The following is a 27,862-nucleotide window of genomic DNA, read 5'->3' on the forward strand; positions in this document are numbered from 1 at the left end:
CGGGCCTCAGAGAGCAGCAAGAGCCCAGCTTGCTCCTGCCAAGAACCCCAGAGTCACAGCTCTGAAAATGCCAGGCCTAGCTGCTCCCCTGGCCAGAATGTGAGGCTGCCCAGCAGGCTGCTCTTGTATTTGGGAAAGGGTTCTCATTTTCCAGAAGAAAGCTCTGCCTCTTACACTTAGCATCCTCTGCTGAAGCCAGGACAGATGTAAGGAAGCAAGAACCAGAGGCAGCTTAGCTGTTTTATTAAGAAAAGTCTGTACATACTTGAGGCGCAGTAAGGGAGACGGGGCAGACTGGGCCCCGCATCTGAGGCCCCACCCCGACACGAGAGTCTCCGGTCCAGTCCAGTCCAGTGCCTGAAGCACGGTCTGCATGTGTGTGCATGTGAGCACGTGACCTATCTGGAAGCCCCAGAGCATCTGCTAAGTGCGCTGCTGCCGTGGAGGGCAATGGATTCTGTGCCGGGCAGCTGGGCCTGCAAAGAGGCTAAGGAGCCGGGCCCTAGAAGCGGCCCAGCACGGTGGCCAACAGGGCCATGCGGATGTACATGCCGTTCTCAGCCTGGCGGAAGTAGGCTGCTCGGGGGTCCGAGTCCACCTCCACGCTGCAAGAGAAGAGGCGCCATGTAGCCCTCGAGGGCCTGAACAGGACGGCGTGCGCTCCCCGAGCCAGCCCCGCCGCCCCCAAGCGTGTCCTCAGTTTTGATGCTGTGTCACCTTATCTCATTGACGCGGGGCATCGGGTGCATCACCACCATCTTCTTCTTGGCCCGGGTCATGATGTGGGGAGTGAGGATGAACTGGCCAAAGCACTGCGGGTAGACAGGGCCCCGTCAGCCCCTCCGGGCAGGGGTGGCTGCGAGCCCCCATCCCCCAGGGCCCGGCCTTCCCGGCTGCTCGTCTGGAGGCCCAGCAGCGGCAGCCCCGACACTCACAGCCTCGTACTCCTGGGCGGAGCCAAAGCGCTCCTTCTGGATTCGCGTCATGTAGAGCACGTCGGTGTCGGGCAGCGCCTCCTCAATGCTCTCAAATTCCTCCTGGAGCGGGAGGCCCGGCCGGGGTGAATGCTGGGCTCCGCAGACCGCCCAGCCCAGGTCCCCCAGGGCCTCCCGGGCCTGACCTGCTTGGTGCCGCGGGAGGCCACGAAGGCCCGCACGTCGGGAGGCATGCGCAGGCTGGGCGGCGCCACGTAGCGCAGGCTGACGCGGTACTGGGTGAGCAGGCAGGCCAGCGAGTGCACCGTGCGGCCGTGCTTCAGGTCCCCCACCATGGTGATCTGGGCGGGCGGTGGCGGCAGGCGGGGGGGGGGGGGGGGGGGGGTGAGAGGCAGTCACCCAGAGGGCCCCGAGACGGAGCACACCCCCACCCCCTTCGGCCTCAGGACCAGGATGCAGGCCTGCTCCATGCCCCACGCCCTGGAGGGCAGAAGCTACCTCCCAACTGCTGCCCTCTCCAGACCCTCCCCCGCAGGCCGCCAGCCTCACCGTCATGCCATTGACCGTGCCCAGCTCCTCCCGGATGGTGAAGATGTCCAGCAAGGCCTGGGTGGGATGCTCTCCAACCCCATCCCCGGCGTTGATCACTGGCCGCCGGCAGTGCTTGGCTGCCAGCTGTGAACACAGGGAACATGAGGAAGGAGAATCCGGGCTCGGTATCTCGGTGGCCCCCCACTCCCTGCCGCCGTCCTCGCTCCTCCTGGGTCCCCACCCATCCGGCCCAGCCTGATGGATCCTGCCTGGCCCGGCGCACAGGCCGGCTCACCTCCACCGCCCCGGGCTGGGGGTGCCGCAGCACCACGACGTCGGCGTAGCAGCTCATGGTCTGCACTGAGTCCGCCAGGGATTCGCCCTTCTGGACGGAGGACGTGGCCTCAGAGAAGCTGAGCACGGCGCCCCCGAGCCGGGCCATGGCTGCTGCAAAGGAGCTGCTGGTCCGCGTGCTCACCTCGTAGAACATGGAGGCCATCACCTTCCCCTGGGGAGGCAGGAGTCACGTGTGCGTGTGCGGGCGCTCGCCTGGGGAGCTGCCGCCTGCCCCCCAACTTACATAAGAGGGGCGCTGCCAGAACCCTTTCCCCAAACCTCCCGTGACCCCGGTGTAGCTTTGACATTTCCACCCCTGTGCCACTCTGAGCCAGAGGTCTGACTCCAGAAAGCCATTGTTAGGTGTCTGAATGAGACATTCATTCTCTGGGGGAAGGAAATAGCCCAGCTCTCTCCCACGACGACACGGGCCCAGACGAAGTGCCTGGGTTAGCCCGCCTGTGTGCTGGTCCGCTGGAGTGCTGATGGGAGGTGGGCAACATGGCAGGGGGGGCGGGGGGGCTTGGGCCCCAGGACGTCCCAGCAGCAGACCTGCCTACTGTGGAGGGTGTGGACTCGCACAGGGTGGGGGGACCTATGGCGGCAGAGGGAGGCCCCTCTGACCACCACACGGCCCTGCTGACGGGGGCCTGGACCTCTGCCCACAGCCTTGACCCTGACCTTGAGGATGTCGAGGCTCCGCTCCTTCTGCACCATCATACGCAGCATGTGTGCCACGTTGAACAGGTGAGACATCTAAGAAAGATCCTGAGTCAGCTGGAAAGGCGGTGGCCCAGAGCTCCCAGCCCCAGCTCTCCAGGTCCTCAAATCTCGGGGCGTCCCCATCCTCTCTCCCCCAGGCACCTGATCCTTGGTGAACTGCCGGACAGACAGGATGTGCTGGCCCACTAAAGAGTGCAGCAGGGGTGAGGTCTGGGGGTGCAGCAGGCCCGGAGCCCCCAGGTTCTGGGGTGACGCCTGTCTAGGTACTGGTGGTGGAAGATAGCAGGTGCCATCAAGGGTTCCCATCAGGTCTGCAGAGAGGCCGGGGCAGAGAGGCCGGTCAGAGCTCCTCCTCCACAGGCCAGACCAGAGAGTGCCCAGGGTGAGCGTGCGTTCTGGGGAGGCTACCTGGCTCGGCTGCCTTCCGGGACGACTTCTCCTTTGGCTCCTCAGCTGCAAACAGGGCAAGAGGACAGATAAGCCTGTGGCTGAGGTGTGGGAAGAGCCCCGCGTCCCCAGAACGCCACATCACACACACTGTCTGTGTTAAACCAACTCACACCACAGTCGCTATAGCAGGTTAGGGGAGGGCGGGAAGAACCGGCGGCCCGGGACAGATGCATGACGGCCCATGGGGACCGCTGTGTGTGATCCGTGGTGCCCTCCCGGGCCCCGCCCGGTTGGCAAAGGCATCCTTGGCAAGGGGAACGGCCAGGCTCACACCAACCAACAACCTGGATTTATCCCACGCTCTGCTGCCCCGTGGGCTCCCAGCTCCCGGGCGGAGGAACACAGCTGCCCACAACAAGAAAGGGCTGTGAGAAGCAGCTGTGGGATGCCTACCTCGTGCTGGGCGGGCTGATTTAGGCAAGGGGGGGGCGGTGGGAAGGACAGGGTCCGTGGGCAAAGGTGAGATGCTGGGAGGGGAGGGCCTGGATCTCCAAGTCCAGGCGGCCCCACCCTCCATGCCCCCGGGTCTTCCTCTTACCTGGCAAACCTGGGTCAGAGGCTCGGTGGATTCGGGGTGGCAGGTGGAAGCGGCCATCGGGAAGCACTGGGATGCCCCGGCGGGGCCTTTCCGGGGTCTGGAAAGAGAACACTGAGCAGTGACCCGAGCCCTCCTCAAGTCCAATTCCCCCCAGGAATAGCCTAGCTGCTCCCTGTCCACCTCCATCGCGCCCCCCTAGCCCCGCCCTCCCACCGAGCTGCCCTCAACAGGGGCGGGCCCACTGCCCCCCCAACCCCGACAGACCCCCAACCTCTCTCCGGTTGGGCATGTGTTTCCTGCGAAGCTTCCTAAACTGAAAGCTAATTCTGCGTTTTGCAGTAAATGGGGGTGGGAGATAGGGGGCAGGTGGTCAGGATTTTGAGGGTTAAGTGACGAACCTTCCGCACCCTGAACCACTGATGTTTCTGCTGCTGGCCCTGCCCCTGGCTGCACCGCCCGACACCCCCGCCAGCCCGAAGCAGTGCGGATACCGTGGTTATCTCACTGGTGGCTGGGGCTGCAGGCGTGAGCTGGGGAACAGCTCCCTGAGGCCACTTGCGAACATCCTGCCCGTAGCCAGGTGGCACCAGCACCTGCAGACAGAAGGCGGGAGCAGGCACGTGAGCAGGGCAGGGATCCTAAAGGTGCGGAAGCCAGCTAGCAGAAAAACGCCCTGGGGACCCGCATCCACCCACATCCAGGGCAGCTGGAGGGCTACTGGGACTGTGTAGACGAGCTGGGGTGGGAGGAAAACGGGGCCGAGGGGACTATGACCAGGCCTGGACACGGGCCACACACGCACCTGCCCGTCGATATAGGCAACCTCCCCTCGCAGGACCACACGGCGCACGGTGCCCTTCAGCTTCTGCCCTTCAAAGGGTGTCCAGTGGGCCTTGGAGAAGGGCATGTGGCTGGGGACTGTCCATTCATGCTCCAGATCCACCTGCCAGAGTCACGAGTTATGCTGCGCCGGGGCCGCCGCGTGGAACAGCTCCCAGGGCTGGAGATCCCCCGCCCCCATCCCCACACCTCCACGTAGGTGTCCTCCTGGGGGGGCAGGTGGAAGATGCGACGAGGGTTGTGATGCAGTCGCTGCAGCAGGTCGTCCAGGCTGAGCCGGCCCTCGCTCACGGCCGTCAGCAGCAGGGGCAGCATGGTCTCCAGCCCCGGGAAGCCGGGGGGAGGCCGGGGCCCGCACTTCTCCTCCACGGTGTGGGGGGCTGGCAGAAAGCACATTAATTACCCTCCACTGCTGGGAGGTCACACACGCCACCAGGATGGTGCCTCGTTACCCACCCCGATGCTGCCATTTCTGGGGCCCACAGCTTTTACCCAGATTTTCTCCTTTACGATTTTTTTTTTTTTTTGGTCTTTTTGCCATTTCTTGGGCCGCTCCCACGGCATATGGAGGTTCCCAGACCAGGGGTCTAATCGGAGCTGTAGCCACCAGGCCTACGGCAGAGCCACAGCAACGCAGGATCCGAGCTGCGTCTGCGACCTACACCCCAGCTCACAGCAACGCCAGATCCTTAACCCCCTGAGCAAGGCCAGGGATCGAACCTGCAACCTCATGGTTCCTAGTTGGATTCGTTAACCACTGAGCCACGATGGGAACTCCTTTTTTTTGCTTTTTAGAGCTGTACCCGTGGCATACGTAAGCTTCTGGGCTAGGGTCGATTCGGAGTTAGAGCTGCCGGCCTACGCCACAGCCACGGCAACGCGGGATCTGAGCCGCATCTGCGACCTACATCATAGCTCACGGCAACGCCGGATCCCCAACCCACTGAGCAAGGCCGGGGATCCACATCCTCATGGATACTAGCCGCAGGAACGCCCTCATTTACAGCGTTACTCCTTTGCTCGTTCACTCTTTCAGTAAATATTCATCCAGCACCTATCACAGACCTGGCCCTGCCTCAGAGGCTGGAGTCCTGCCCGAATCAAGGCTCAGTTCTCATGGAGCCAAGGGTCCCGCCAGATCCCCAGAGCGGGGCGCGAGCCGGCCCGGGCAGAGGGGACATCCTGGGCCCCTCACCGTGGTCCGAGGCGAAGCAGTCAATGATGGCCATGTTCTCCCACAGGGCGTCCACGTCCTGCCGGGAGCCGAGCTCCGGCCGAACCTCCCCCTTCCCGGGCCCCAGGCGCTCCAGGTCATCGCGGCTCAGGAACAGATGGTGCGGCGCCACCTCACAGGTCACCGGCAGCCCCCGCGCCTTTGCGGCTTTGATCAACAGGATCTGGGGGGAGAATGCGGAGATCTCGAGACAGCCTCCCTCTGGGCCTCGCCCTGCAAGGTCCCCGCAGGAGCAGCCCCTCTGGAAAGCCACGGGCGGCTGTGCAGAGGTGCCGCCGCAGGTTCCCCCTGAGGCCCACCCTGACCTCCTGGAGTTACGGGGAAAGCGACAGGTGCCTCGGCTGTCCCCCTACCTCCTCCTTCCGCGCCACGTGACAGATGTGCACCGAGCGCTGGGTCAGCTGTGCCACCATGAGGATGGCAGCGACACTCTGCCGCTCTGCGTGGGCCACGATGGGGAGGTGGGATGGCCACGTCTCGAAGTGCTGGGGGCAGGGAGAGTGGTCAGGGACCGTGCAGAGCCCGAGCCCTCACGGACTCTCACTGCTGCCGGCCCACTCCGGGCGGGCCCCAAGCCGGGGGTGTCAGCCAGCTGCCTCCTCCCTCCTGCCCACCCCCTACCTCCATCCACTGGGCTACACTGTCCAGCCGCAACTCAGAGAAGGTCTCATTGAGGTAGAGCTTCAGCCCCGCAGCAGATGCAGCCACAGGGCCCAGCGTCCCAGCATTATCCGATGAGGCTCCGAGGAACAAGGTGTAGTCACAGCGGGCGCCAGCCTCTGCCAGCTGAGGGTAGAGGGTGCATTTGCGATCAGACCCATCAGCACCCGTGCCAGTGTGGCATCTGTGGCGTGGGCCACTGGGGAGGGGCAGAGAGAGCAGGGCTCAGAGAGGCCGGTGGGGCACGTGGGTCACCACGAAGCAGCAGGAGAACAAGGGCTCACCTTCTGGGCCAGGGCCAGAGCAGGCGCGTCGATGACGGGGGGCCGGGTGTTGGGCATGGCACACACCATGGTGACGCCCCCAGCCAGGGCAGCAGCTGTGCCCGAGGCAAAGTCCTCCTTGTGTGTCCCCCCCGGTTCCCGCAGGTGCACGTGGACGTCAATCAGTCCTGCGAGAACACGGGGGCAGAAGATCAGCAGAGCCATGCAGGGGCATCAAGGAGGTGAACTGGGGTGGCAGGAAAATAAGCAGCCACTGGTCCAAGGGAGAGGCAGTGAGCTTCCTCAGTCAAGGGCGTCATGGATGGAGGAATACAAGAGCTCAGAGGAAGGGAGATTCTGGGGCCTCCCCGTCTACAGCCCAGGGCCATCTCTCAGCACACCCAGGGTCTGTGCCAGCTCCAGTGTCTGGAAGCCAGGTCCTCCCACGAGATGCACTTACCAGGCAGCCGCACAAGCTTCTGGGAGGTCATGCAGTCAACGTGCACCTTCAAAGGAGGGGCCGGCCCGATCTGTCCCAGGGCCTGCAGATGCAAACCACGGGCAGCTTTGATGTAAGGGCAGCCTGGGAGTTGCAGATGGGGGTTGGGTTTCCCCGTAAACCAGACTTCTGCCTCTGTACCCACCTCCTCTCTCTGCAGCCACGAAGCTTGATTACCAGCGTGGCTGCTGCAGCCTGAGGGGGTCCCAGCCCCTGGGCATGCGCACTTCCCCCCTCCCCTGCGGACACTGGCTGCCCCCTCTCGGCACCCAGGTCTGTCACCTCCACAAACAGTTTGGTGCACTTGATATCGATGATGAGGGGCACGGAGAAGTCGGCGGCCAGACGCCGGGTGCGGTAGCCCTTGGTGACGAAGGACGAGAGACGCCGGCCCCCGGCCCCGCGCATCGACAGGTTGATCACCAGCTCGAAGTTCTTCTCGGCGAGCTGCTCCAGGATGCTGCGCTGGGGTGGGCACTCGCCATCCACCGCCTCTTCAAAGTGCCAGTCCACGGCCGTCACCTGTGGCCCAGAGACAAGGGGAGGCCAGGCCACACGTGAGCCTGCCAGGGGCCGGGAAGGCCAGCCTGAAGGGAGGGGAGGGGGCCCAGGGCCCACAAAGAGGAACCTGAGGACTCGCAGGGTGGGGACCAGGCTGCCTCTGCTTGCTACAAACAAAGCATGTGTCTTGACAGGAAAGAGAGTGACACTACGGTTTACCGAGGACTCAGCAGGATAAGCCCCGCCTCCACCCCGTGAACATGGAGAAAATTCTCCAAGGAAATATGCCGGCCCGTAAACAGTGATGGGAGGTCACAGGGATCTCTCTTTGCTTTTCTGCATATTCTACGGCTCTGCGTGGGATACGCGCGATTTGTACAATGACAATCAAAGCAGGGGAACAGGGAGAGCATTCCTGGGCGCTCCGACACCTGCGAAGGGCGGGCAGCGTGGGCTCGGGCGGGGGCACCCCGTACCTTGACGCCGTGCTCGGTGTAGAAGTCGGCGGTGCCCAGACTGGCGTAGAGGCTGTAGCCCAGGCTCTCCAGCAGCCGCACAGTTGGAAGCAGCTCACTTTTGTTCTGCATCGAGCAGGAGGAGGAGGAGCTTGTTTCTCCCGTCTTCCACCTCAAGGTCGGCCCCGGCCCGAGCCAAGGTCAGCCCCAGCCAAGGCCATCTGCCCCCAGCTCTTCGGGGGGCCCCCCTGGACTCTGTACCTTGTAGCTGCCAATGGTCAGCAGGATGTTCTTCTTGGGGATCTTGAAGCCGGTGCTTAGCATGGCCTTGAGGTAGGCCTCGCAGCGGCTCTCCCCGAAGCCGGCCACCTCCCCGGTGCTGGTCATTTCCACCCCCAGCACCACGTCGGCCCCCGCCAGGCGGGAGAACGAGAACTGGGGCACCTGAGGGGGCAGGACGTGGGAGAGGCCCGGCGTGAGGGGCCCGGCTCCAACAGCAGGGGGAGCCTGCCCTGCCGCTGCTCCCACTCCCAGCCGGGCTCCGCCTTCCCTCGGCTTCCACGAGGCGATTCCCTGGCCTTGGAAGACCCCTCGACGAGCTTGGCAAATCTCACATTCTGACCTCCTCCCCAGCTCCGTGCAAACACTCCCCCTTCTCTGGAGCCTCCCCAGGTCACCCCTTTTGGAAGGGACCCCTTCCTTAGCATTTTGTTTTTCTCTCTACCGTGCAGGCCTGTCACACACTGTTTGAGAAACAAGCTGTTGTTGTTGGACCCGACCTCTCTTGCCTCCCCATCACTAGAGTGGAAGCGGAAGCCCGTAGGGACAAAGACCTTCCTATCACCCTGATGGCCCAGGGCGGCGCTGCCCCCAGGAGGTGCTCTGTTGACAGCCGACTGACACACAGCTTTCGCGGTAGGTGAACGCCCCCCGCTACTTGCCTCCTTGCCTCCGAGTGCCAGCCTCGGGCTCCAGTCCTCCTTACCTTCACCCCCACGACTCCAGAGCCCGTCATGAGCCCCACAGGCTCCACTTCTTCCCCCATGATGACCCGGGTGGCCAGCGCTACTAGGTCCACGCCCAGTGTCTTGGAGACGAAGGGGAAGGAGCGAGAGACACGCACGTTGCATTCAATGACTTTCAGCTGGTCGTCCTGGGGCAGAGAGGGACTGGTCAGACCTCCTGCAGGTGGGCCAGACACGCTACCCCAGTGACCTGACTCTCCCCCCACTCACCATTCTGCGGGTCATCAGCCTGGGACAACACCGTGACCCCTGCCCCCCAGCTTTCCTACTCCAGGGAAGGCTCCTCAGCTCCAGGGCCAGCACAGAACCGGGAGGCACCATGGCCTTTTGGTCCCTTCCTTCAGCCCCCTCTTTCTACCTTGGCAATGAGCTGCAGATTGAAGGGTCCCGTGACTTGCAGCTCCTGACCCACGGCGTGCACAATGGCTTTGATCCGCTCCAGCGTCTTGGCAGTGATGTCTTGTGGCGGGGTCACCAGCGTGGCATCACCTGAATGCACACCTGCATTCTCCACGTGTTCCGAGATGGCAATGGCTGCCACCACACCATCGCAGGCCACAGCATCCACGTCAATCTCCTAGCGGGGTGGGGGGGTTGGGAGGATGCACAGGGCAAGGTGATGCAGAGCCAGGCCCATCCTCTCTTCCCGTTCGCTCCTGCAGGATGCTTCCCTTCCTTTAAGAGCCTGGCACAACCCATCCTTCCCAGCCCCATCGTGCCAACGAATTTCTGCAGGATCAGAGAGGGAAGTCGCCTCGTGGCTGGGAGCCTGCCCTCCGGGACCCCTCTGTCTGCAGCCTCCCACCTTGGCCTCCTGGATGAACTTGGAGATGACCACGGGGTGCTCCTTGGAGACAGCTGCCGCACTGCTCAGGAAGCGCTCCAGGTCCCCGTCGGTGTAGGCCACATTCATAGCAGCCCCGCTCAGCACATAGGAGGGGCGCACGACACACGGGTACCCCACGGTCTGGCAGAACTGGCGAGCAGACTAAGGGCACAGGGAGCTTAGCTAGATTGGTCACACTCACCCATGACCTCCTCCCGCCTCCAGCACTGGCCCCAGCCCACCTCCAGGTCGCTGAGCTCCCTCCACTGAGGCTGGCTGATACCAATGGTGTCCAGGAGCCGGGAGAACTTAAAACGGTTCTCAGCCGAGTCGATGGCTTCCGGGGAGGTGCCCAGCACCCGGCACTGCTGCCGATGCAAGGCCATGGCCATGTTGTTGGGCAGCTGGCCGCCCATGGAGAGGATCACGCCTTCGGGGCTCTCCAGCTCATAGATGTCCATCACCACCTAGAGGGCAGGAGAAGCAGGTGGCAGCCACGGGCAGGGTCTGGGGTCTGAGCCTTCCTGCCCCCTGCTCTTCCTCCTCCACCCACTTCCCCTCAAACCCCACGCGTTCCAAAGAGCCTCGGGTCCTCCGGCCAGGCCTGTGTGGCTGGCCACCCAGGCCGACGGGCAGCCCTCGAACCGCTCACCTCAAAGGAGATCTCGTCGAAGTAGAGTCGGTCACACATGTCATAGTCGGTGCTGACCGTCTCTGGGTTGTAGTTCACCATGATGGTCTTATACCCCATCTGCGACAGGGACGGGGACAGTTAGCAACCGCGTGGGAGGAAGAGCACGGAGAAACTAAGCCAGAGCCGCTGCTTCGGAGAGTACCGCCTCAGCCGCCTCGGAACTCGCTGGCCAGACACCTGCCTCAGGAGGGAAGGAAGGCCGGCACTGTAGGTGCCGGAGAAGTGGATACAAACGTGTTGGAGAGCAGCCACGTGGGGGACACAAGACGGCCTAAGAGGACCGACCCCCCAAGCCCAGAGCCCTGGGATAGACGTCGGCTGCAGCAATGACTAGGGAGGCCCAGGCGGGTGGAGGGGAGCTGCTGAAGCTGGTTGGAACAGCAGAGAAAATCGTATGAAAAACGAGCTCTTGGACCTTTCGGAGCTGCCGGATGCAGCCCACAGCACACCAGTCAAACTCCACGCTGGAGCCGATACGGTAGACGCCAGAGCCAAGGACCAGGACATGAGGTGTTCGAAAGGTGAGGTCATGGGTGGTGCCCCAGTAGGTCAGGTACAAGTAATTGGTCTGGGCTGGCCACTCGGCTGCAACCGTGTCAATCTGTTTCACCGCTGGGCAGATCCCCAGTTCCTGACGCAGCTTGCGAACGGCCAGCTCTGTGCTAAAGGAGAAGGGTCGGAAACATAGGCCCTGGGGGTGGCGTATGGACCGAGTAGAGGGGGACGGACCCCAGGCAGGGATCGGAGAGGAAAATCCCCGGGGCTGAAGGTCGGAGGCCTCCGAAGCTCCCCATGCTCTCCCTCCCTTCCGGGGGCCCCTCACTGGTACAAAGGTTCTCTGCCCCGCGTTTCTCAGCCTGGGACCCTCCCCACTGCCCCTGACCTGAGAACGGCGAGGGCAATCTGCTTGTCTGAGAAGCCGAGGCGCTTGGCCTGCTGCAGCAGGTCTGGGGGCAAAGGCTGTCCACGGTGCTGCTCCAGCAGCTGGGTGTGTGCTATGATCCGCTTCATTCGGTGCAGGAACCAGCGGTCGATGCGTGTGAGCTCATACAGGCGGTCCACCGAGTAGCCAGCCCACAGCGCAGCGGCCACCACAAAGATCCGCTTGTCTGTTGGTGTCTCCAGCTCCTAGAGGGGCGTGGGCAGACAAGCTAAGCGTCAGTTTCCTCATCTGTAAAGACAGACCTGATGATACGGCCTCACACAGCGATAAATGACATCACGGAATTCTCAGCAAAGTGGAAAGAGCAAATGTCCAGGAGGGACTGGGGCTAGAACTGTGGGGACCAAGCTCAGGGGCTGGGGACAGAGAGCCGCAGGGTCCATTTGGGGGTGCTGCCAGTGGGAGGGGAGCCACTCACCATGTCACTGACGGGCTTGACTGTGTGATCGAAGCCCACGCAGTTTTCATCCACCATGCGCAGAGCCTTCTGGAAGGCCTCCTCAAAAGAACGCCCGATGCCCATGACTTCACCTGCAAGGACACGACGGAAGGGCTCAGGGCCAGAGGGCAGAGGGAGCAGGGGGCGCGCCGCCCAGAATGTCTGTCGTTTAGTCAGGCCTCGAGGAGGTTCTCGAAGCAAGTCCCTCTCTCGTTATTGAGAAATCTTACACTTGCAGCGCTTCTCCCGACCATTTTCATGTTTTCCGTTTATTAGGGGAATGGAATTAAAATGCCTCAAGTGGGCATGTGGCTATCGGAACATGTCACAGTTTGTCCCGGTGGCCCGGTCGCTGGTGGGTCCTCCAGGTATTTGGTTTGCTTTATGCACACTGTGATGACACCAGCTGGGGATCTGGCTCACCCTCTAAAACTTTTGAAAAGTCTGGTCAAGAGAAAGAGGATCCCATTAGTCTCTGAATGCGTCCAGAGCTTATCCCACCTACAACTATCATTTCCAAGTGTTTCTTGCTGGGCTGTTTTCAAATATATGTTTTGTACACGATTAGAGTCCACATACAACTCCCCCCGCTCCACCCCGCACCGTGAGCCTCTTCCCACATCGCCTCGCGACTTCACTACCAACAGTTTAACTCCTGCAGACTGACCGCGATCTAACTGTTGGCTTACTCGAGAACACTGAGCTTTGAAGTGCTCGTGCTCTGTGAGGCTGTGATGTTTTCTACGCTTTAGATTATCCCCGTAGGATACATTTCCAGATGTGCATGAGTAAGAGGTTAAGATAAGATTTCTGGCCCTTGGCAAGTATTAGTGGCTTTATAAAGGTTTGCGCTTTACAATACAAAGCAGACATTTAGTCCATCTTCTAAGAAGTGTGTACAAGCAGTTCAAATGATGTTTGCTAATAAGCCAAAATAATTCTCATTTTAACTGATTTCTATTTAACAGTAAGAGGGGACTTCTCCCACTCTCGAGCCGGCTTATTGATTTCCTCTTCTGTAAGGTTCTGTTCACGTCCTCTGACAATTTACCCTGCGGTCTTCAGGTGTTTCTTACCGATTATATTTATCTGTTTACAATCCTAGTACTTATTTCTTTTAAACATTTTTTAAAAATATCAAGATATTAACACTAGTGCTAAGGAAGCAGATCATGAGTGCTTTTGTTCAATTCCTCCGTAATGTGGTTGCATTATAAAAGGTTTTACTGGAGTTCCCATTGTGGCACAGCAGAGACGAATCCAACTAGGAACCATGAGGTTGCGGGTCTGATCCCTGGCATCGCTCAGTGGGTTAAGGATCCGGTGTTGCCATGAGCTGTGGTGTAGGTCGCAGATGTGGCTCGATCTGGCGTGGCTGTGGCTATGGCGTAGGCCGGCAGCTGTAGCTCCGATTCAATCCCTAGCCTGGCAACCTCCATATGCTGCGGGTGTGACCCTTGGGTGAAAGAGAAACCCATACACTCATTCACGCAAGCCTAAAAAATTCTGGAGTCATATCCTCAAACTATTCTATGTGAAAAGATAACAGGTGATTACTCTTTTCTAGTTAAATTATCTTTTCTAATTTCTCAGTGATTCATGTATCTTGTATAATAAAAGTTACAAAAGTTACCAAAGAAGATCACATTCCAAGAATACTCAAGGAGATGGAAAGACTTAAATGTCTCTTCTAGGAATCAATCTTTGGTTGTCCTAGTTTCAATCCACTTCTTTTAGCTGCAATTTATGGCTTCATTCCCATGTTTATTATAATTTTCATATAACAGAAATTCATCTCCAGAAGGAACAACTTGGCAGTCTTTTAAAAGTTCTAAAAATTCTGGAATAATATGTGAGCTTAGACTTCCATCTTTAAAGGCTACTATTGCTCTTAATGGAAATTTGGAGCACAATGAAATGCTATTATCCTTGGCTGGTGGCAAGTTGGTGCGTGCACATATTCATTTTAGTGGAAATGTTTTGGAGGCCAAATGAAGGCAACGGCAGGGGTCACTCTAAGGCCTGCTCTACCGCTGCACGGAGGCTGACCGTCACACCCATCCGTGGGTCACTGCTAAATGTCCTCGTTTTTACGCAAAGGTTTCTGATGTCCTGCTCTGATCTTTTTTTTTTTTTTTTTTTTTTTTTTTGTCTTTTTGCTATTTCTTGGGCCGCTCCCGCGGCATATGGAGGTTCCCAGGCTAGGGGTCCAACCTACACCACAGCTCACGGCAACGCCAGATCATTAACCCACTGAGCAAGGGCAGGGATCAAACCCGCAACCTCATTGTTCCTAGTCGGATTCGTTAACCACTGCGCCACGACGGGAACTCCCTGCTCTGATCTTAAACGCCGTATTAAAAAACACTTAATAAACACTTCATTTCATGACCGCAGCAGGACGTGCCCGGAGAAGGAGACACGCTCGGCTTGGCTGCCACTGCGCTGACCTGGACTTGGAAGCTTTCACAGGAAAACAGCGGTCGTCCTTTCCCCGAAGCATCGGTATTTAAACTGGCAGGGAGAACAAACCGTCACTGGCACTCGCAGCCTGGTGATGAGGCCACGGGCAAAATGCCATGTGTGCTGTGGGTGGAGTTTCATGGAACCGGTCTCACCCACGACAGGCAGCGTCGCGTTAACAGAGGAAGAGGCACCGTGCTTCTTGGCTAGTTTTCACGCCTTGGCTCTGCCCTCTCTCTCCTCAGCCACATCACTTTCCTCTGCGGGCACCTGCTTACTCATTTGTCAAGTGCGTCTGATGGCTACCACCCCATCCCGGGTACCATCTGGGGAGTGGAGGTGGCAAGTGTATTCTGACACAGCTCGCCAGACGCCTCTGCTCCCCACCCTGGGAGGACTGCTCTCTTCGCTGGAAACGGCCCTGTTTCGCGCTCTGAGAAACCGTGTTCCCAAGAAGCTGCTCACACAGGCGCTGGAAGGCCCTGCCAGGGAACTGGCTCATTTCTGAGGTCCTGCGGGGGGGCCCCGCGAGGGGGTCTGCGGCGGGGTCTCTTGGGCCGTGCCTCTCACCTACGCTCTTCATGCAGCTCCCGATCTTCGTGCTGACGCGGAGGAACTTGCTGAGGTCCCAGCGAGGAATCTTCACCACACAGTAATCCAGACTGGGTTCAAAGGCTGCTGTTCCCCCCGTCACCGAGTTCCTGGCAGCCATCAGGTGTGTGTGCAGGGGGGGGCAGAGGAACAGAGCAGGAGACGTAAATGGTGAGCTTCCAGCTGATTCTCCCCGTCCCTCACATCCAGGCCGATGTCCTCTTCTTATTCCCCGTCCCGCAAATGTTTTCTTCGGCTCCCCGCCCGCCTCCCCTCCCTGACCTCTCCCCAGCCCCGGTACCTGAGCTCAGGCAGAGGGATGCCCAAAGCCAGCTTGGCTGCCACATAGGCCAGTGGATAGCCCGTGGCCTTACTGGCCAGGGCGGAGCTGCGGGAGAGCCTGGCATTCACCTCATGATGTAATACTGCAGAGAGAGAGAACAGAGAGTGACCAGGTAACTGGCCGGAATGGCCTGCCTGGTAGAGGACGCAGAAAAGCAGGAAAAAAAAAGCTGTACCCCCCAACCCAAGACCCACCCCTACCAAAGATAATCCCAGCTTCTACGCCAGGCCATGGAGCCGAGAACTCCAGCTACGGGACCTCCCGCTGCCCAGGGCAAAGGCTGCGGCAGGAGGTCCTACAGCTGGAGTTCTCGGCTCCAGGGCCTGAAGTCGCACCTGCTCAGATTCAGGGTTCAGGGCATACTGCACGTTGCACTCGCCGACGATTCCGAGGTGCTGAGTCACCTTGATGGCCGTCTGCCGCAGGAGCTGGTACTCCCTGTCATTCAGCGTCTGGCTTGGAGCCACCACTATAGACTCCCCAGTATGGATGCCAAGTGGATCTAGGTTCTCCATGTTACACACCTGCCAAAGGAGGGTCCCATGGACCAGGTCACTGCTAAAGGCACTCAGGAGAGGCAGGAGGCTGCATCCCAGGGTACACTCAGCTCTCAGAGATCTCAGCCCTGGCCCTAGCTCTTAGGACCGTCTACACTGCCTGATGCTGTCCCTGCCCCCAGGCCTCCTCCGCCCCCATCACTCACCGTGACACAGTTGCCATAGGCGTCTCTCACCACTTCATACTCAATCTCCTTCCAGCCTTTTAGGGACTTGTCTACCAGCACCTGGCTGGTATGGGCAAAAGCTGGGGCCACCAGTGCAGAGAGCTCCTCTTTGTTAGAGGCAAAGCCGGAGCCCAGGCCGCCCAGGGCAAAGGCTGCACGCACCAGCACAGGGTACCCCAGTCTCTCGGCAGCGGCCTGGGCCTGCAACGGGCAGAGATGAACAGAGAGATCAGGCCCTGACTGTGTGCCGCGCAGAGGGTTCCTGGCCCTGGAGAAGAGCCGAGGTTAAGAAAATGACACCTGTCTGCCCAAGCACCCCTCGCACCTGCTCTAGAGAACTGGCCGCCTCGCTGGGGGCCACGTGCTCTCCGATCTCTGCCATCCTGGAGGCAAAGGCACGCCGATCCTCGGTCAGCTCAATGGTCTCCACGGGCGTGCCCAGGACCCGGACCCCGTACCGAGCGAGCACCCCGCCTTGGTCAGCTCCACGCCGCAGTTCAGAGCTGTCTGGCCCCCGAACGTCAGCAACACACCATCTGGGCGCTCGTTACGTATCACCTGATGGAGGAGAGAGGAATTACAGGCAGGAAGACCGGGGCAGGGGCAGGGCAGTGGATCAAAGAAGCTGAGAACCGCCCCCGGCCACACGGGTCCCCTGCCTCAGCCCAGTCCCACCTGGGTCACGTAGTGAGGGGTTATGGGAAGGAAGTAGACTTTGTCGGCCAGGCCCTGCGAGGTCTGCACCGTGGCGATGTTGGGGTTGATCAGCAGCGTCTGGATGTTCTCTTCCTTCAGGGCCTTGATCGCCTAGGGGACAAAAATGGCCTCTCAGCCGCCACTGCCTAAGCCAGATTTTCAGTCTTAGGCCAGCGTCCCTCTGCCTCCTCTCCCCTCCCTGGACTCTCCGTCCCTAATACCTGAGACCTCTGCTCCTCGCCACCTCCCCTCTCCGACCATTCCCCAGATCCCCCGGCGCACTTCCTACCACCCATTTCCCGCCTCGGCCCCCGCCACTGCTGAGGGCTACACACCCAGAGGTGCCTTACCTGAGAGCCTGAGTAGTCAAACTCTCCAGCCTGGCCAATGGAGAGGCCCCCTGAGCCCAGAATCAGAACCTTTCGTGGCGGGGGAAGCCCAGAGCCGGGGGTGGGAAGCCCAGGGAGACAGAGGCGCTCAGCCAGCCGCTCTCGAACTGTGGAGGCAGAGAATGTCACAGAATGTTAGAGCTGAGGGAGACCCAGGAGATCGCCTAGATTAAACCTCTTGCTTTATTTTTTTTTTACTTTTTTTTTTGGTCTTTTTGCCTTTTCCAGGGCCACTCCCGCGGCATATGGAGATTCCCAGGCTAGGGGTCCAATCGGAGCTGTAGCTGCTGGCCTACACCACAGCCACAGCCACACGGGATCCGAGCCGCGTCTGCGACATACGCCACGGCTCACGGCAACGCCGGATCCTTAACCCACTGAGCAAGGCCAAGGATCAAACTCGCAACCTCATGGCTCCTAGTCAGATTCGTTAACCACTAAGCCACAGGGGAATTCCTAAACCCCTCACTTTAGAGAAGAATCCAGAACAAGTCATGCCTCCAATGAGCGGCAGAGGCAGGACCAAAAACAGGACTTGTGTCTCTGCACTTCCTTTGAATAGAAGAAGTACAAATGAATCCCCTGGGAGTTCCCATTTGTGGCTCAGCAGTAATGAACCTGACTAGTACCCATGAGGATGTGAGTTCGATCCCTGCCTCGTTCGACGGGTTAAGGATCTGGCATTGCCGTGAGCTGTGGTGTAGGTCGCAGATGCAGCTCATATTCGACCCCTAGCCTGGGAACCTCCATATGCCGCAGGAGCCGCCCTAAAAAGACAAAAAAATACATATGAATAAAAATAAATAAATAAATGAATCATCTTAGCTTGATTGCCCTCCCGCCCCTCCCCCTCAACCTCTCAAACATCTATCAGCTTCTCAAGGCATGTCTATCTAGGCTTATCCTGGAGCCTCTTCTTTGTTCCATAACCCAGTTCTACTCGAGGGCTTACCTGTCTGGCCTCCAGGGTTTCCAGCTGTGGCTTCTTTCACAGTCTCCAGAAAAATATCAAAAAGAAGTTCCATATCTGAAGGGCCAGCTTGGTGCTCTGGGTGAAACTGGACACTGTGGGAGAGAGTGGGTCACGAAAGCTGCCATCACTGTTGGCAGCCTCGGAAGCAGGTAAGGATGCCTGACTGGGACCACCGCTGTGCTGTTACTTCCTCATCTTCAAGCCCCAGGGGGCTTCACAGCTGTACGGATCCAGTCACCGTGCCCAGAACCACCCAGGCTCACCTGAAGAAGGGCAGGCTGTCGTGGACAATGCCTTCATTGGAGCGGTCATTGGCATTGGTGAAGAGAGGAAGCCAGCTGGCTGGCAGTGAGTCCGTTTCCACCGCAAACCCGTGGTTCTGGGATGTTAGAAAGCAGCGCCCAGAGCCCACCAGCAAGCATGGCTGGTTATGGCCTCGGTTCCCGTATCTGGAGATGGAAACGTACAGAGTCACGGGCCCCTGGCACCCGCCCCATCACGACTGTACCCAACCCAGCTCTGGCTGACGTCACAACTCTCTCCAACCCCACTCCCGTTTCAATAACAGGAGCGAATAAACACCCGTCCACTCCCATTCCCAAGACTCCCCGCCCCTCAGGTCAGCGGTGTGGGCCCTTCCTCTCCCCGCAAGTCCCACCTCATCTTGTAAGTCTTGGCCCCGATGGCTAAAGCCAACAGCTGGTGTCCCAGACAGATCCCGAAGACAGGTCGTGGGTTAGGTTCCGATAAGACACGGCTCAGTGCAGATACCACGCTGGGATAGGAGGCGGGGTCCCCGGGACCATTGCTCAGGAAGAGACCCTCATACGCTGGAGTGGGCGGAAAAGATGACGTCGAAACCGTAGTTCGGCCAGAGAGACACACCATTAGGACAAAAGCCCTTATCGCTGCCTTCTTCCCTGCCGCTCACGTGGACTTTTAGCAGCTGGATCAAGGGCCAGGGTTTCCACCCGTGCTGCTTGTCTGTGGTCCTGTGCAGACCCCAGCTACTCACCCTGACTGTCTAAGGCGTGGTCCCAGGGGACCACGGTGACCTCCGCCCCTCGCCGGCACAAGCATCGGATCTGATTATACTTGAGGCCACAGTCCAAAGCGAGGATCCGAGGGGCACCCCCTGCATTGAATACCCGCGGAACCTGAGGGCAAGCGGAATAAAGGCAGTGGTTGCCAGCTGTGATTAGCAGCCATAACACGCACACACCAACCTCCCTCCACCTTCGAGGCCTCTGCGGAGTCTCCCTCAAGCGTTCACCCCCAGTAGGGGCAGAATATAACCACTGTGCCGCAGCTTGGAATCCTCTCCGACTCTACCTCTGTACCTTAACGGAGACCTCCGGCACCAGGGGGCGGGCATTGGGGTCCAAGAACGGCAGGGTGGAAGGCTCCGTCCCGTCCTGGACCAGCTTTCCCAGCAGAGACCCCTGCTCTCGCAACTTCTTAGTCAGCTCCCGAGTGTCCACTCCTGTCAAGAGAGCATGCTCGGAGAGGTCCCCCCCCAGCACAGTCGCGCAGGAGGTGAGGGCTTCCCTTCCAGAGCCCTGAGTCACACGCAGCTGTTCCAGGGGCAGCGACATCCCGGACTAGAGGTCCACCACCCTCGGGTACTCTGGCCCTCAAATATCACAGCTGCACTGAACCACGACTCCGGAACTGCTTATAGAAAGCAAAACTAAGGGTAAAAGAACAGCTAAATGACAACACACGAACGTGACAAATAAAATGCAGACCGTGGGAGTTCCCCTTGTGGTGCAGTGGAAATGAATCCGACTAGGAACCAGGAGGTTGTGGGTTCGACCCCTGGCCTCACTCAGTGGGTTAAGGATCCTGTGTTGCCGTGACCTGTGGTGTAGGTTGCAGACGCAGCTTGGATCCCGCGTTGCTGTGGTTGTGGTGTAGGCTGGTGGCTGGAGCTCCAATTCGACCCCTAGCTTGGGAACTTCCATATGCCGAGGGTGTGGCCCTAAAAAGACAAAAGACAAAAAAAAAAAAAAAAAGCAGACTGGATACAGTAAAGGAAAATCGACTGTGCCAAAGGGGTTACAAGGCTCGCAGATTAAAGGGACGTAACAACCAAATGCAGACATATCCCAGATTCAAATCAACAGTTAAAAAAAAAAATCAGGAGTTCCCATTGTGGCGCAGTGGTTAACGAATCCGACTGGGAACCATGAGGTTGCAGGTTCGGTCCCTGCCCTTGCTCAGTGGGTTAACGATCCGGCATTGCCGTGAGCTGTGGTGTAGGTCACAGACGCGGCTCGGATCCCGCGTTGCTGTGGCTCTGGCGTAGGCCGGTGGCTACAGCTCCGATTCGGCCCCTAGCCTGGGAACCTCCATATGCCGCGGGAGCGGCCCAAGAAATAGCAACAACAAACCCATGGGACCTCATCAAACTGAAAAGCTTTTGCACAGCAAAGGAAACCCAAAAGAAAACAAAAAGACAACTTACAGAATGGGAGAAAATAGTTTCAAATGATGCAACTGACAAGGGCTTAATCTCTAGAATATATAAGCAACTTATACAACTCAACAGCAAAAAAACCAATCAATCAATGGAAAAATGGGCAAAAGACCTGAATAGACATTTCTCCAAAGAAGATATACAGATGGCCAGCAAACACATGAAAAAATGCTCAACATCGCTGATTATAAGAGAAATGCAAATCAAAACTACCATGAGATATCACCTCACACCAGTCAGAATGGCCATCATTAATAAATCCACAAATAACAAGTGCTGGAGGGGCTGTGGAGAAAAGGGAACCCTCCTGCACTGCTGGTGGGAATGTAAACTGGTACAGCCACTATGGAGAACAGTTTGGAGATACCTTAGAAATCTATACATAGAACTTCCATATGACCCTGCAATCCCACTCTTGGGCATCTATCCGGACAAAGCTCTACTTAAAAGAGACACATGCACCCGCATGTTCATTGCAGCACTATTCACAATAGCCAGGACATGGAAACAATCCAAATGTCCATTGACAGAGGATTGGATTCGGAAGATGTGGTATATATACACAATGGAATACTACTCAGCCATAAAAAAGGATGACATCATGCCATTTGCAGCAACATGGATGGAATTAGAGAATCTCATCCTGAGTGAAATGAGCCAGAAAGACAAAGACAAATACCATATGATATCACTTATAACTGGAATCTAATATCCAGCACAAATGAACATCTCAGAAGAGAAAATCATGGACTTGGAGAAGAGACTTGTGGTTGCCTGATGGGAGGGGGAGGGAGTGGGAGGGATCGGGAGCTTGGGCTTATCAGACACAACCTAGAATAGATTTACAAGGAGATCCCGCTGAATAGCATTGAGAACTATGTCTAGATACTCATGTTGCAACAGAAGAAATGGTGGGGGAAAAACTGTAATTGTAATGTATACATGTAAGGATAACCTGACCCCCTTGCTGTACAGTGGGAAAATAAAATAAAATAAAAAAATAAATAAAAAAAAAAAAAAAAAAAAAAAAGAAATAGCAACAACAAAAAGACAAAACACCAAAAAAAAAAAAAATCATAAAGTTGAGGAAATTTTAAACACTCCCTGAATATTTGATATTAAGGAACTGCTGTTAATTTTTTAAGGGTGCGGTAATGTTATAGTGATTACATTTTTATAAGGATTTTTTTCATAACTATTGGGCTATTAGTGGATGAAATGATATTATGTCTGAGATTTGCTTCAATATAACCTGGGAGTGGTTGTAGTTATGATGCAATAAACTCAGCCCTGAGTTGATGATTACAGAGGCTGGGGATTCATTACCCCCACTCTCTCCTTTTATTTCATTTTATTTTCTTTTTCTGGCCATGCCCGCACCATGGAGAAGTTCCTGGGCCAGGGATCGACCCTGCGCCACAGCAGCAACCCAAGCTGCTGCAGTGACAACACCAGATCCTTTACCTGCTGCGCCACAAGGGAACTCCCTCTCTCCTTTTACAGTTTTGAAGTTTCCCATCCGAGTGAAAGCTCAGTTCCTTCCCACAGCCCCAGCCCCCTAAACCTTTCAAATCAGGTACATTGCACCACAAGGCTGGGTCAAGTCCCAAGTGTCCACAGTTGACCTTGAGTCTTTCTATCCAGGCACCTGTGCTGGCACCATACCTTGCAGGCCAGGTATGCCATGCTGTTGCAGCCACTCATGCAGGGTGCAGGCGGCACTCCAGTGGCTGGGCGTGGGGCAGCACTCTCCCACCACCAGTCCTGCCACGTGGATCCCCGAGGATTCAAACCACTGTCAAGGGAAGGAAGAGACTGTGAGGAGCCCAGGGCCACACACCCTCCTGGTGTCACCTTTTCCCACTGTTTGGCCAAGGACCCTGTGCTTCGGCCAAAGTACCTCATGCTCTTACCTTTTAGCAGCGGTGCTGCCTCCCTCACGAAACACTGAACACATGGGCCCAGACGCCTGATTCCTAGTTGAAATAGCATTTTCCTTCTCCCGTCCTTTTCTTCTACCCCCTTTTCTGTGAAGTCACCCCCACTCTCCACCACTGCAGCTTGTGCCTCCTCCTCCTCAGAGCTCACTGAAGCTCCCTTTATCGCCACTGGTCTCGTTATTTACATTGTATTATCAATGTGTCCATGTGTCTTCATCAGAGAACCATGAACCAGGGAGCAAGGCACCTGATACAGGAGAGCAGTCCGCCTGTGTCTACTGAGGGCCGCTTGTGCCAGGTATCAAAACCGATGCTGAGGGAGGAGCAGGAGCAGGAAAAAAGACAAGGTCCCTGTCTTTGAGATGTTGATTTGCTACTTAGGGGAGGTTGATGTGCTACTTAGGGAACCTGAAAAGTAACAAGGTAACACAGAGGAACAAGATCACAGCCCCAGAGTGTGATCAAAGCCCTGTCAAAGAGATAGGGGCACAAAGCCTTACGGAGTAAGAATAAAGGTTCAGGGTACAGTACTAGGCATGGTTAGAGCTCCCTCCCCCAGAGGGGAGTAACAGGTAACCCACATTTGTGACTCAATAGATAAATTTATAATAACTAGAGAAACAGATTATGTGGGAGGAAGTGGCATAAATTACACCTGCTTAATGATGGAAGGTTCAAAGACAGGTGGATGTTGAGGCTGTTCTTGAGCGATCTGAAGGCTAGTCTGGCAGAACCTCCATGGCTAGGCGGACTAATCCGCACACGAGCAAGTGCACTGACAGCACATGTGCCACAAAAGCATCTGTGGAGGGCTGGTGGCTCCAGGAGCCCTACCCTCCCTCCTTGGTTCTGTCAGGGCCTCGATCTTGCCAGTCCATCACCTCAATTTTGACATTGCGTCTAGAGTTGACCAATCTGAAGACTGACATAAATTGACCAAGATAGTGCATTTTGGAAAGAGGTTCAAGGACATCTGCTAATCTAATTCTGTTAATTGAGGTCTGTATTCACTAAGACTAACTCCCCAGATAGTTTTTTTTTTTTTTTTTTTTTCTTTTGTCTTTTTAGGGCCACACCCACAGCATATGGAGGTTCCCAGGCTAGGGGTCTAATTGGAGCTGTTGCTGCCGGCCTACGCCACAGCCACAGCAACACCAGATCCAAACCGCATCTGCGACCTACACCACAGTTCACGGCAATGCCAGATCCTTGACCCACTGAACAAGGCCAGGTATTGAACCAGCAACCTCATGGTTCTTAGTCGGATTCGTTTCCACTGCGCCAAGACAGGAACTCACCCCAGATAATTTTTTTGCATCAAGTTATATTGTTGCAAAGTTTAACTGGGTTTCTAAAAGGACATTTTAAACGTGTCTCCAAAGTTTATCTCAGTAATCTACTTTTGGACAAAAAGATCAGATGCCCCAGGGCCCACAACCAGGGGGATGATGCAGACTGGCAAAGACATAATTTAAAGCACTGTTCCAAGCCAGATGGAAAGGCCCTCACCAGGTACTCTTAACTAGCTCATGTGCAGCAAAACTAAAGGGAACTGATTCTTAGATTCGTATTTCCCACTTAAAAAAAGGCCCCTGCACTGGACGGGTCTATAGAGAGGCCTGCTGACCTCAAAATCATCTTAAAACAATGCTCACGTGGAGGAGAAACTACACCAGGATGAGCAGATGACATGAGAAGCAGACAGCTGGCCCATGATGCCAGACCTGACTTGGACAGTGATTTGTTTTCTTGACTTCTTGAACTTTTGCATATGAATCAAATGTTTTTCCATCAGGAAAACGAGCCTATGCTAATTTTAGAAGTCAATCCAGTTGTTGTGTTTGTGGCCAATTCCCTGTGCCTGGTACCTCTGGGTTTCCCTGGTGGATTTCTCCTCTGCGAGGCTCTGACTGGATAACCCTTAGGATTTTATTACTTGGTGAGATTTTCTCACCTGACCAATTAGTAGTTCCTGCTCGGACCCTGACCATAAATACAAATTTTCTTTAGGGTCACTCAAACTCAGAACAATGAGCCAAGGCTCAAACACTGTAATCTCCTGTTGATTAGAAGGGAACCTCCCACCATTGTGGGATGGATTTCTGTGGTTAACAGCAGGCTACTGGCCTACTGAACTCTGAGGTCCCGTGCTGCTTTAGGTGACCTGCTCCCTAGTCTCGACAACATCTTCTAAAACTGGTTTGGCGTCAGAAGCTCTCGGCTTAAATATTTACCCATACCTCTATTGATGTTATTAGCTACCTTGTTTGTGTTTTGCCTATGTTACAAGATTAGTGTTTCTTGTTTTACCGAATGTGTGACTGAGCCTCCACACACAAAAAATAACAATGATGACCAGGTGTCTTGAAGCAGTCAATCAAATATACAATCCTTTACCAGATCAGTGACTGGAACAGCGTAACTCTAGATATGGGAAGATGCAATAAGAGGGAATGTTTTCCTGGACCCTAACAGACTAGTAAAACAGGTGGTTCGGAGACTTTTGGCTACTGTTAATAAGGCCTAGTCCAGTAGTTCCTGCAGTGGCTCAGCGGTTAGTGAAGCTGACTAGTATCCATGAGGATGTGAGTTCGATCCCTGGCCTTGTTCAGTGGGTTAAAGATCCGACGTGGCCGTGAGCTATGGTGGAGGTCGCAGATGCAGCTCGGATCCTACGCTGCTGCGGCTGTAGCTGTGGGGAAGGCCGGTGGCTACAGCTCTGATTTGACCCCTAGCCTGGGAAGCTCCACATGCCACGGGTTCAGTCCTAAAATGACAAAAGACAGGGGAAAAAAAAAAAAAAAAAAAAAAAAAAAGGGCTAGTCCAGTAACAGCACATTGAATGGCCACAAGGAGTTCTTCACCAAACCTGGGAATGAGCATTCCTAGCACCGTGGGATGAGATGGTCATGAAACACTTCCCAGCACTATGGCGAATTTATGACCATGGGGGAGCCCTGTGAACTGGAGATGGCACTTGCCATCTGCCTCTACGTGGACTGAATCAGGAGCCACTGCAGCTGCCGACCCTCACCACCCCGAAGGGAGCTTGGGGTGGAGATCAGGAGGGAGGCTCTCTGTGGTCTGGGGAAACTGGCGGAACAGGTCTTCAGATCGTTAGATATTTTCAGGAGATTTTTATGAGCCCAATTCTTGTATCTCCTCGCATCTAGAAAAGCACTAAAATCCTTCACGGTGACATCTGCTCCTTGAGACCAGCAGTAACCTGCACGAGACCAGCAGCAAACTTCTGTGAAAATGCGGGCATGGCTGCATGTTCCTCCCCCTTCACCAAAATCATATATATCCTGACATCTCCCTCTGTCTCTTTGGAGTGGTTTTTCAGAGCTCTCTGAAATGCTGCCTCCAGGGCTCTAGTCCTCATTTTGCCCCAAATAAAACCTAACTCTTAACTTTTAAATTGTGCATATTTTTTAAGTTGACAGCATTATAAACTAGAATGTAGTGAGTTTATAGGTTTGTGATGAGGAATGGCCCTTCTGGGAATAACAAGAGTGCCCCTTAACCTAGAGTTTCCTCTCCCAAGTGTCAGGGTGACTGGGAAGGCATATTAAGAATTAAAGGCTCAGCAGTTAACAAAGCCGACTAAGATCCATGAGGATGCGGGTTGATCCCTAGGTTAAGGATCCGGTGTTGCCTTGAGCTGTGGTGTAGGTCACAGACACGGCATGGATCCCACGTTGCTGTGGCTGTAGTGTAGGCCGGCAGCTGTAGCTTTGATTGGACCCCTAGCCTGGGAACGTCCATAGGCTGCAATTGCAGCCCTAAAAGGCAAAAACAACAACTAAAGGCTCAGTATGCCTAGAATCAGGACAAAAATGAGTGTTGAAGACTACTGCCGCTGCGCTATGGTGACTGTACAAAAAACTTGTGGTTTTGTTTTTTTTTTATTACTTGTACTCTCAGACGGCAACTTAGTTACCAAATTCCAGAGGAGGAACAGGAGAAATCTCACTGGAAGAAGCTGTTTTCTTATCTAGATTTAATAACTCTACTGAGAAGTGGTAAAAAATGAGGCAAGGTAAGGAAAGCAGGTTTAGAAGATGCTGGCCAACCTCATGGATTTTGGCAGGTGAACTGGAACCTGCCATCACTGAGAAGGGTGTGGCCCTAGTTTCCAGGCTCTTTCCAGTTAGTTTCCGTACTCTTTTGTTTTATCCCCACCTGAGGCATATGGAAGTTGGGGGGGGGGGGAGGCAGGGACCCAAGCCAGGGACCACAGCAGCGACCATGCCAGATCCTTAACCCACTGTGCCACAAGAAAATGCCAATTTACATACTCTTAAAGCATGGCTCCCATCACACCGTTCTGCTGCCAAACAATCCTCACTGGTTCCTTACCAGAGCCAAGACTTTGGCTTGGTCTCCAGCACTCTAAGCTTCTCAAGGAAACTAACACGCCTTTCATAGCGCTTGGCTATTACTTCGGTGTGCATCTGTTTTCTCCAGGATGCCAAGAGGAATGTCAGTGTCTTTACTTCACTAACAGTTAATAATTACTGTTTGAAAAGGAATGTAGAGAAAGCATTGGGTGCGGCTACCTTGCTGAGCCCGAACTCATCCACTTCATCTGGGGGGATGCCGTAGTTACCGATCAGAGGATATGTCAGCACTAAGATCTGTGCTTTGTAGGAAGGGTCTGTGAGAGCCTCAGGGTAGCCGACCATACCGGTTTGAAACACTGTAAGAAAGATGCAAGACTGGGGCTCAGGCGGGGCACCCTTCGGAGCACTGCCCCGCGCGATGAGAGCGCCCCAGCGCAGGCTGCCTCGACCGTGAGGGATAAAAGGGGCTAGGCTGGTAAAAGGCGGGGTACGGAGTGTGCAGGCGGGAAAATGGCGGGGTCTGGGCAGGGCAGGTTGGGCAGAAAAGGGCAGCAGAGTGGGATGAGGTTGGCAGCCGGCCCGAACTTGCTTACCCACTTCCCCGGCAGTCGACACAGCAGCCCCAAAAGGCTGGCCCCGCAGGACCGACCCGTCCTCCAACACCAGGGCCGCCATGGGAACGGAGCTCAGAGGCGGGGATGAATACAGACAAGCGGGAAGCGCAGCAAGCCCCAGCCGATGCTGGAACCACGTGAGGATGGCGCGCCCGGAGTCGGTCCACGTGGCCAACCGCGCCGGTGTCTGGAGCAAGAGCGGTGTGGAAAGCGCAAGAGCCCAGGCGCGATGGGCGGCGGGGAACTGCGGCGGCGCAGGCAGCTGGCGGCGTGAGGGGCGGGGCCGGAAACGTAAGGGGCGGGGCCAGGGCGCGGCAGGGTTGCCTCACCTCCTCTCCCCCACGCCAGGCGAGGGGTAACCTGAGAAAACCGGCCCTCCCAAAGTAGCTTCTCCCACCCCAACCAATAAACA

At 56.3% G+C, this 27,862-nt stretch overlaps 1 protein-coding gene across 1 annotated transcript; it reads right to left on the reverse strand.

Moving 5' to 3' along the window:
- On the reverse strand, positions 226-27,720 carry CAD (carbamoyl-phosphate synthetase 2, aspartate transcarbamylase, and dihydroorotase). The gene is given in 46 exon segments (XM_021087696.1): positions 226-605; positions 718-812; positions 936-1,037; positions 1,121-1,276; positions 1,485-1,610; positions 1,762-1,974; positions 2,484-2,558; positions 2,667-2,836; positions 2,934-2,978; positions 3,514-3,610; positions 4,005-4,106; positions 4,316-4,456; positions 4,543-4,733; positions 5,549-5,750; positions 5,941-6,072; positions 6,209-6,373; positions 6,532-6,698; positions 6,971-7,052; positions 7,292-7,531; positions 7,987-8,091; positions 8,227-8,409; positions 8,951-9,118; positions 9,349-9,567; positions 9,796-9,978; positions 10,059-10,283; positions 10,469-10,567; positions 10,926-11,172; positions 11,394-11,638; positions 11,872-11,984; positions 14,926-15,056; positions 15,248-15,362; positions 15,365-15,371; positions 15,625-15,813; positions 15,993-16,214; positions 16,339-16,487; positions 16,490-16,571; positions 16,689-16,820; positions 17,060-17,205; positions 18,051-18,163; positions 18,335-18,520; positions 18,730-18,901; positions 19,087-19,228; positions 19,412-19,554; positions 22,216-22,345; positions 27,053-27,192; positions 27,430-27,720. Coding segments are annotated over 46 exon segments (6,672 nt in total). The 5' UTR covers positions 27,512-27,720; the 3' UTR covers positions 226-502.

Source organism: Sus scrofa, chromosome 3, assembly GCF_000003025.6.
Source record: "Sus scrofa isolate TJ Tabasco breed Duroc chromosome 3, Sscrofa11.1, whole genome shotgun sequence".
Lineage (NCBI taxonomy): Eukaryota > Metazoa > Chordata > Mammalia > Artiodactyla > Suidae > Sus > Sus scrofa.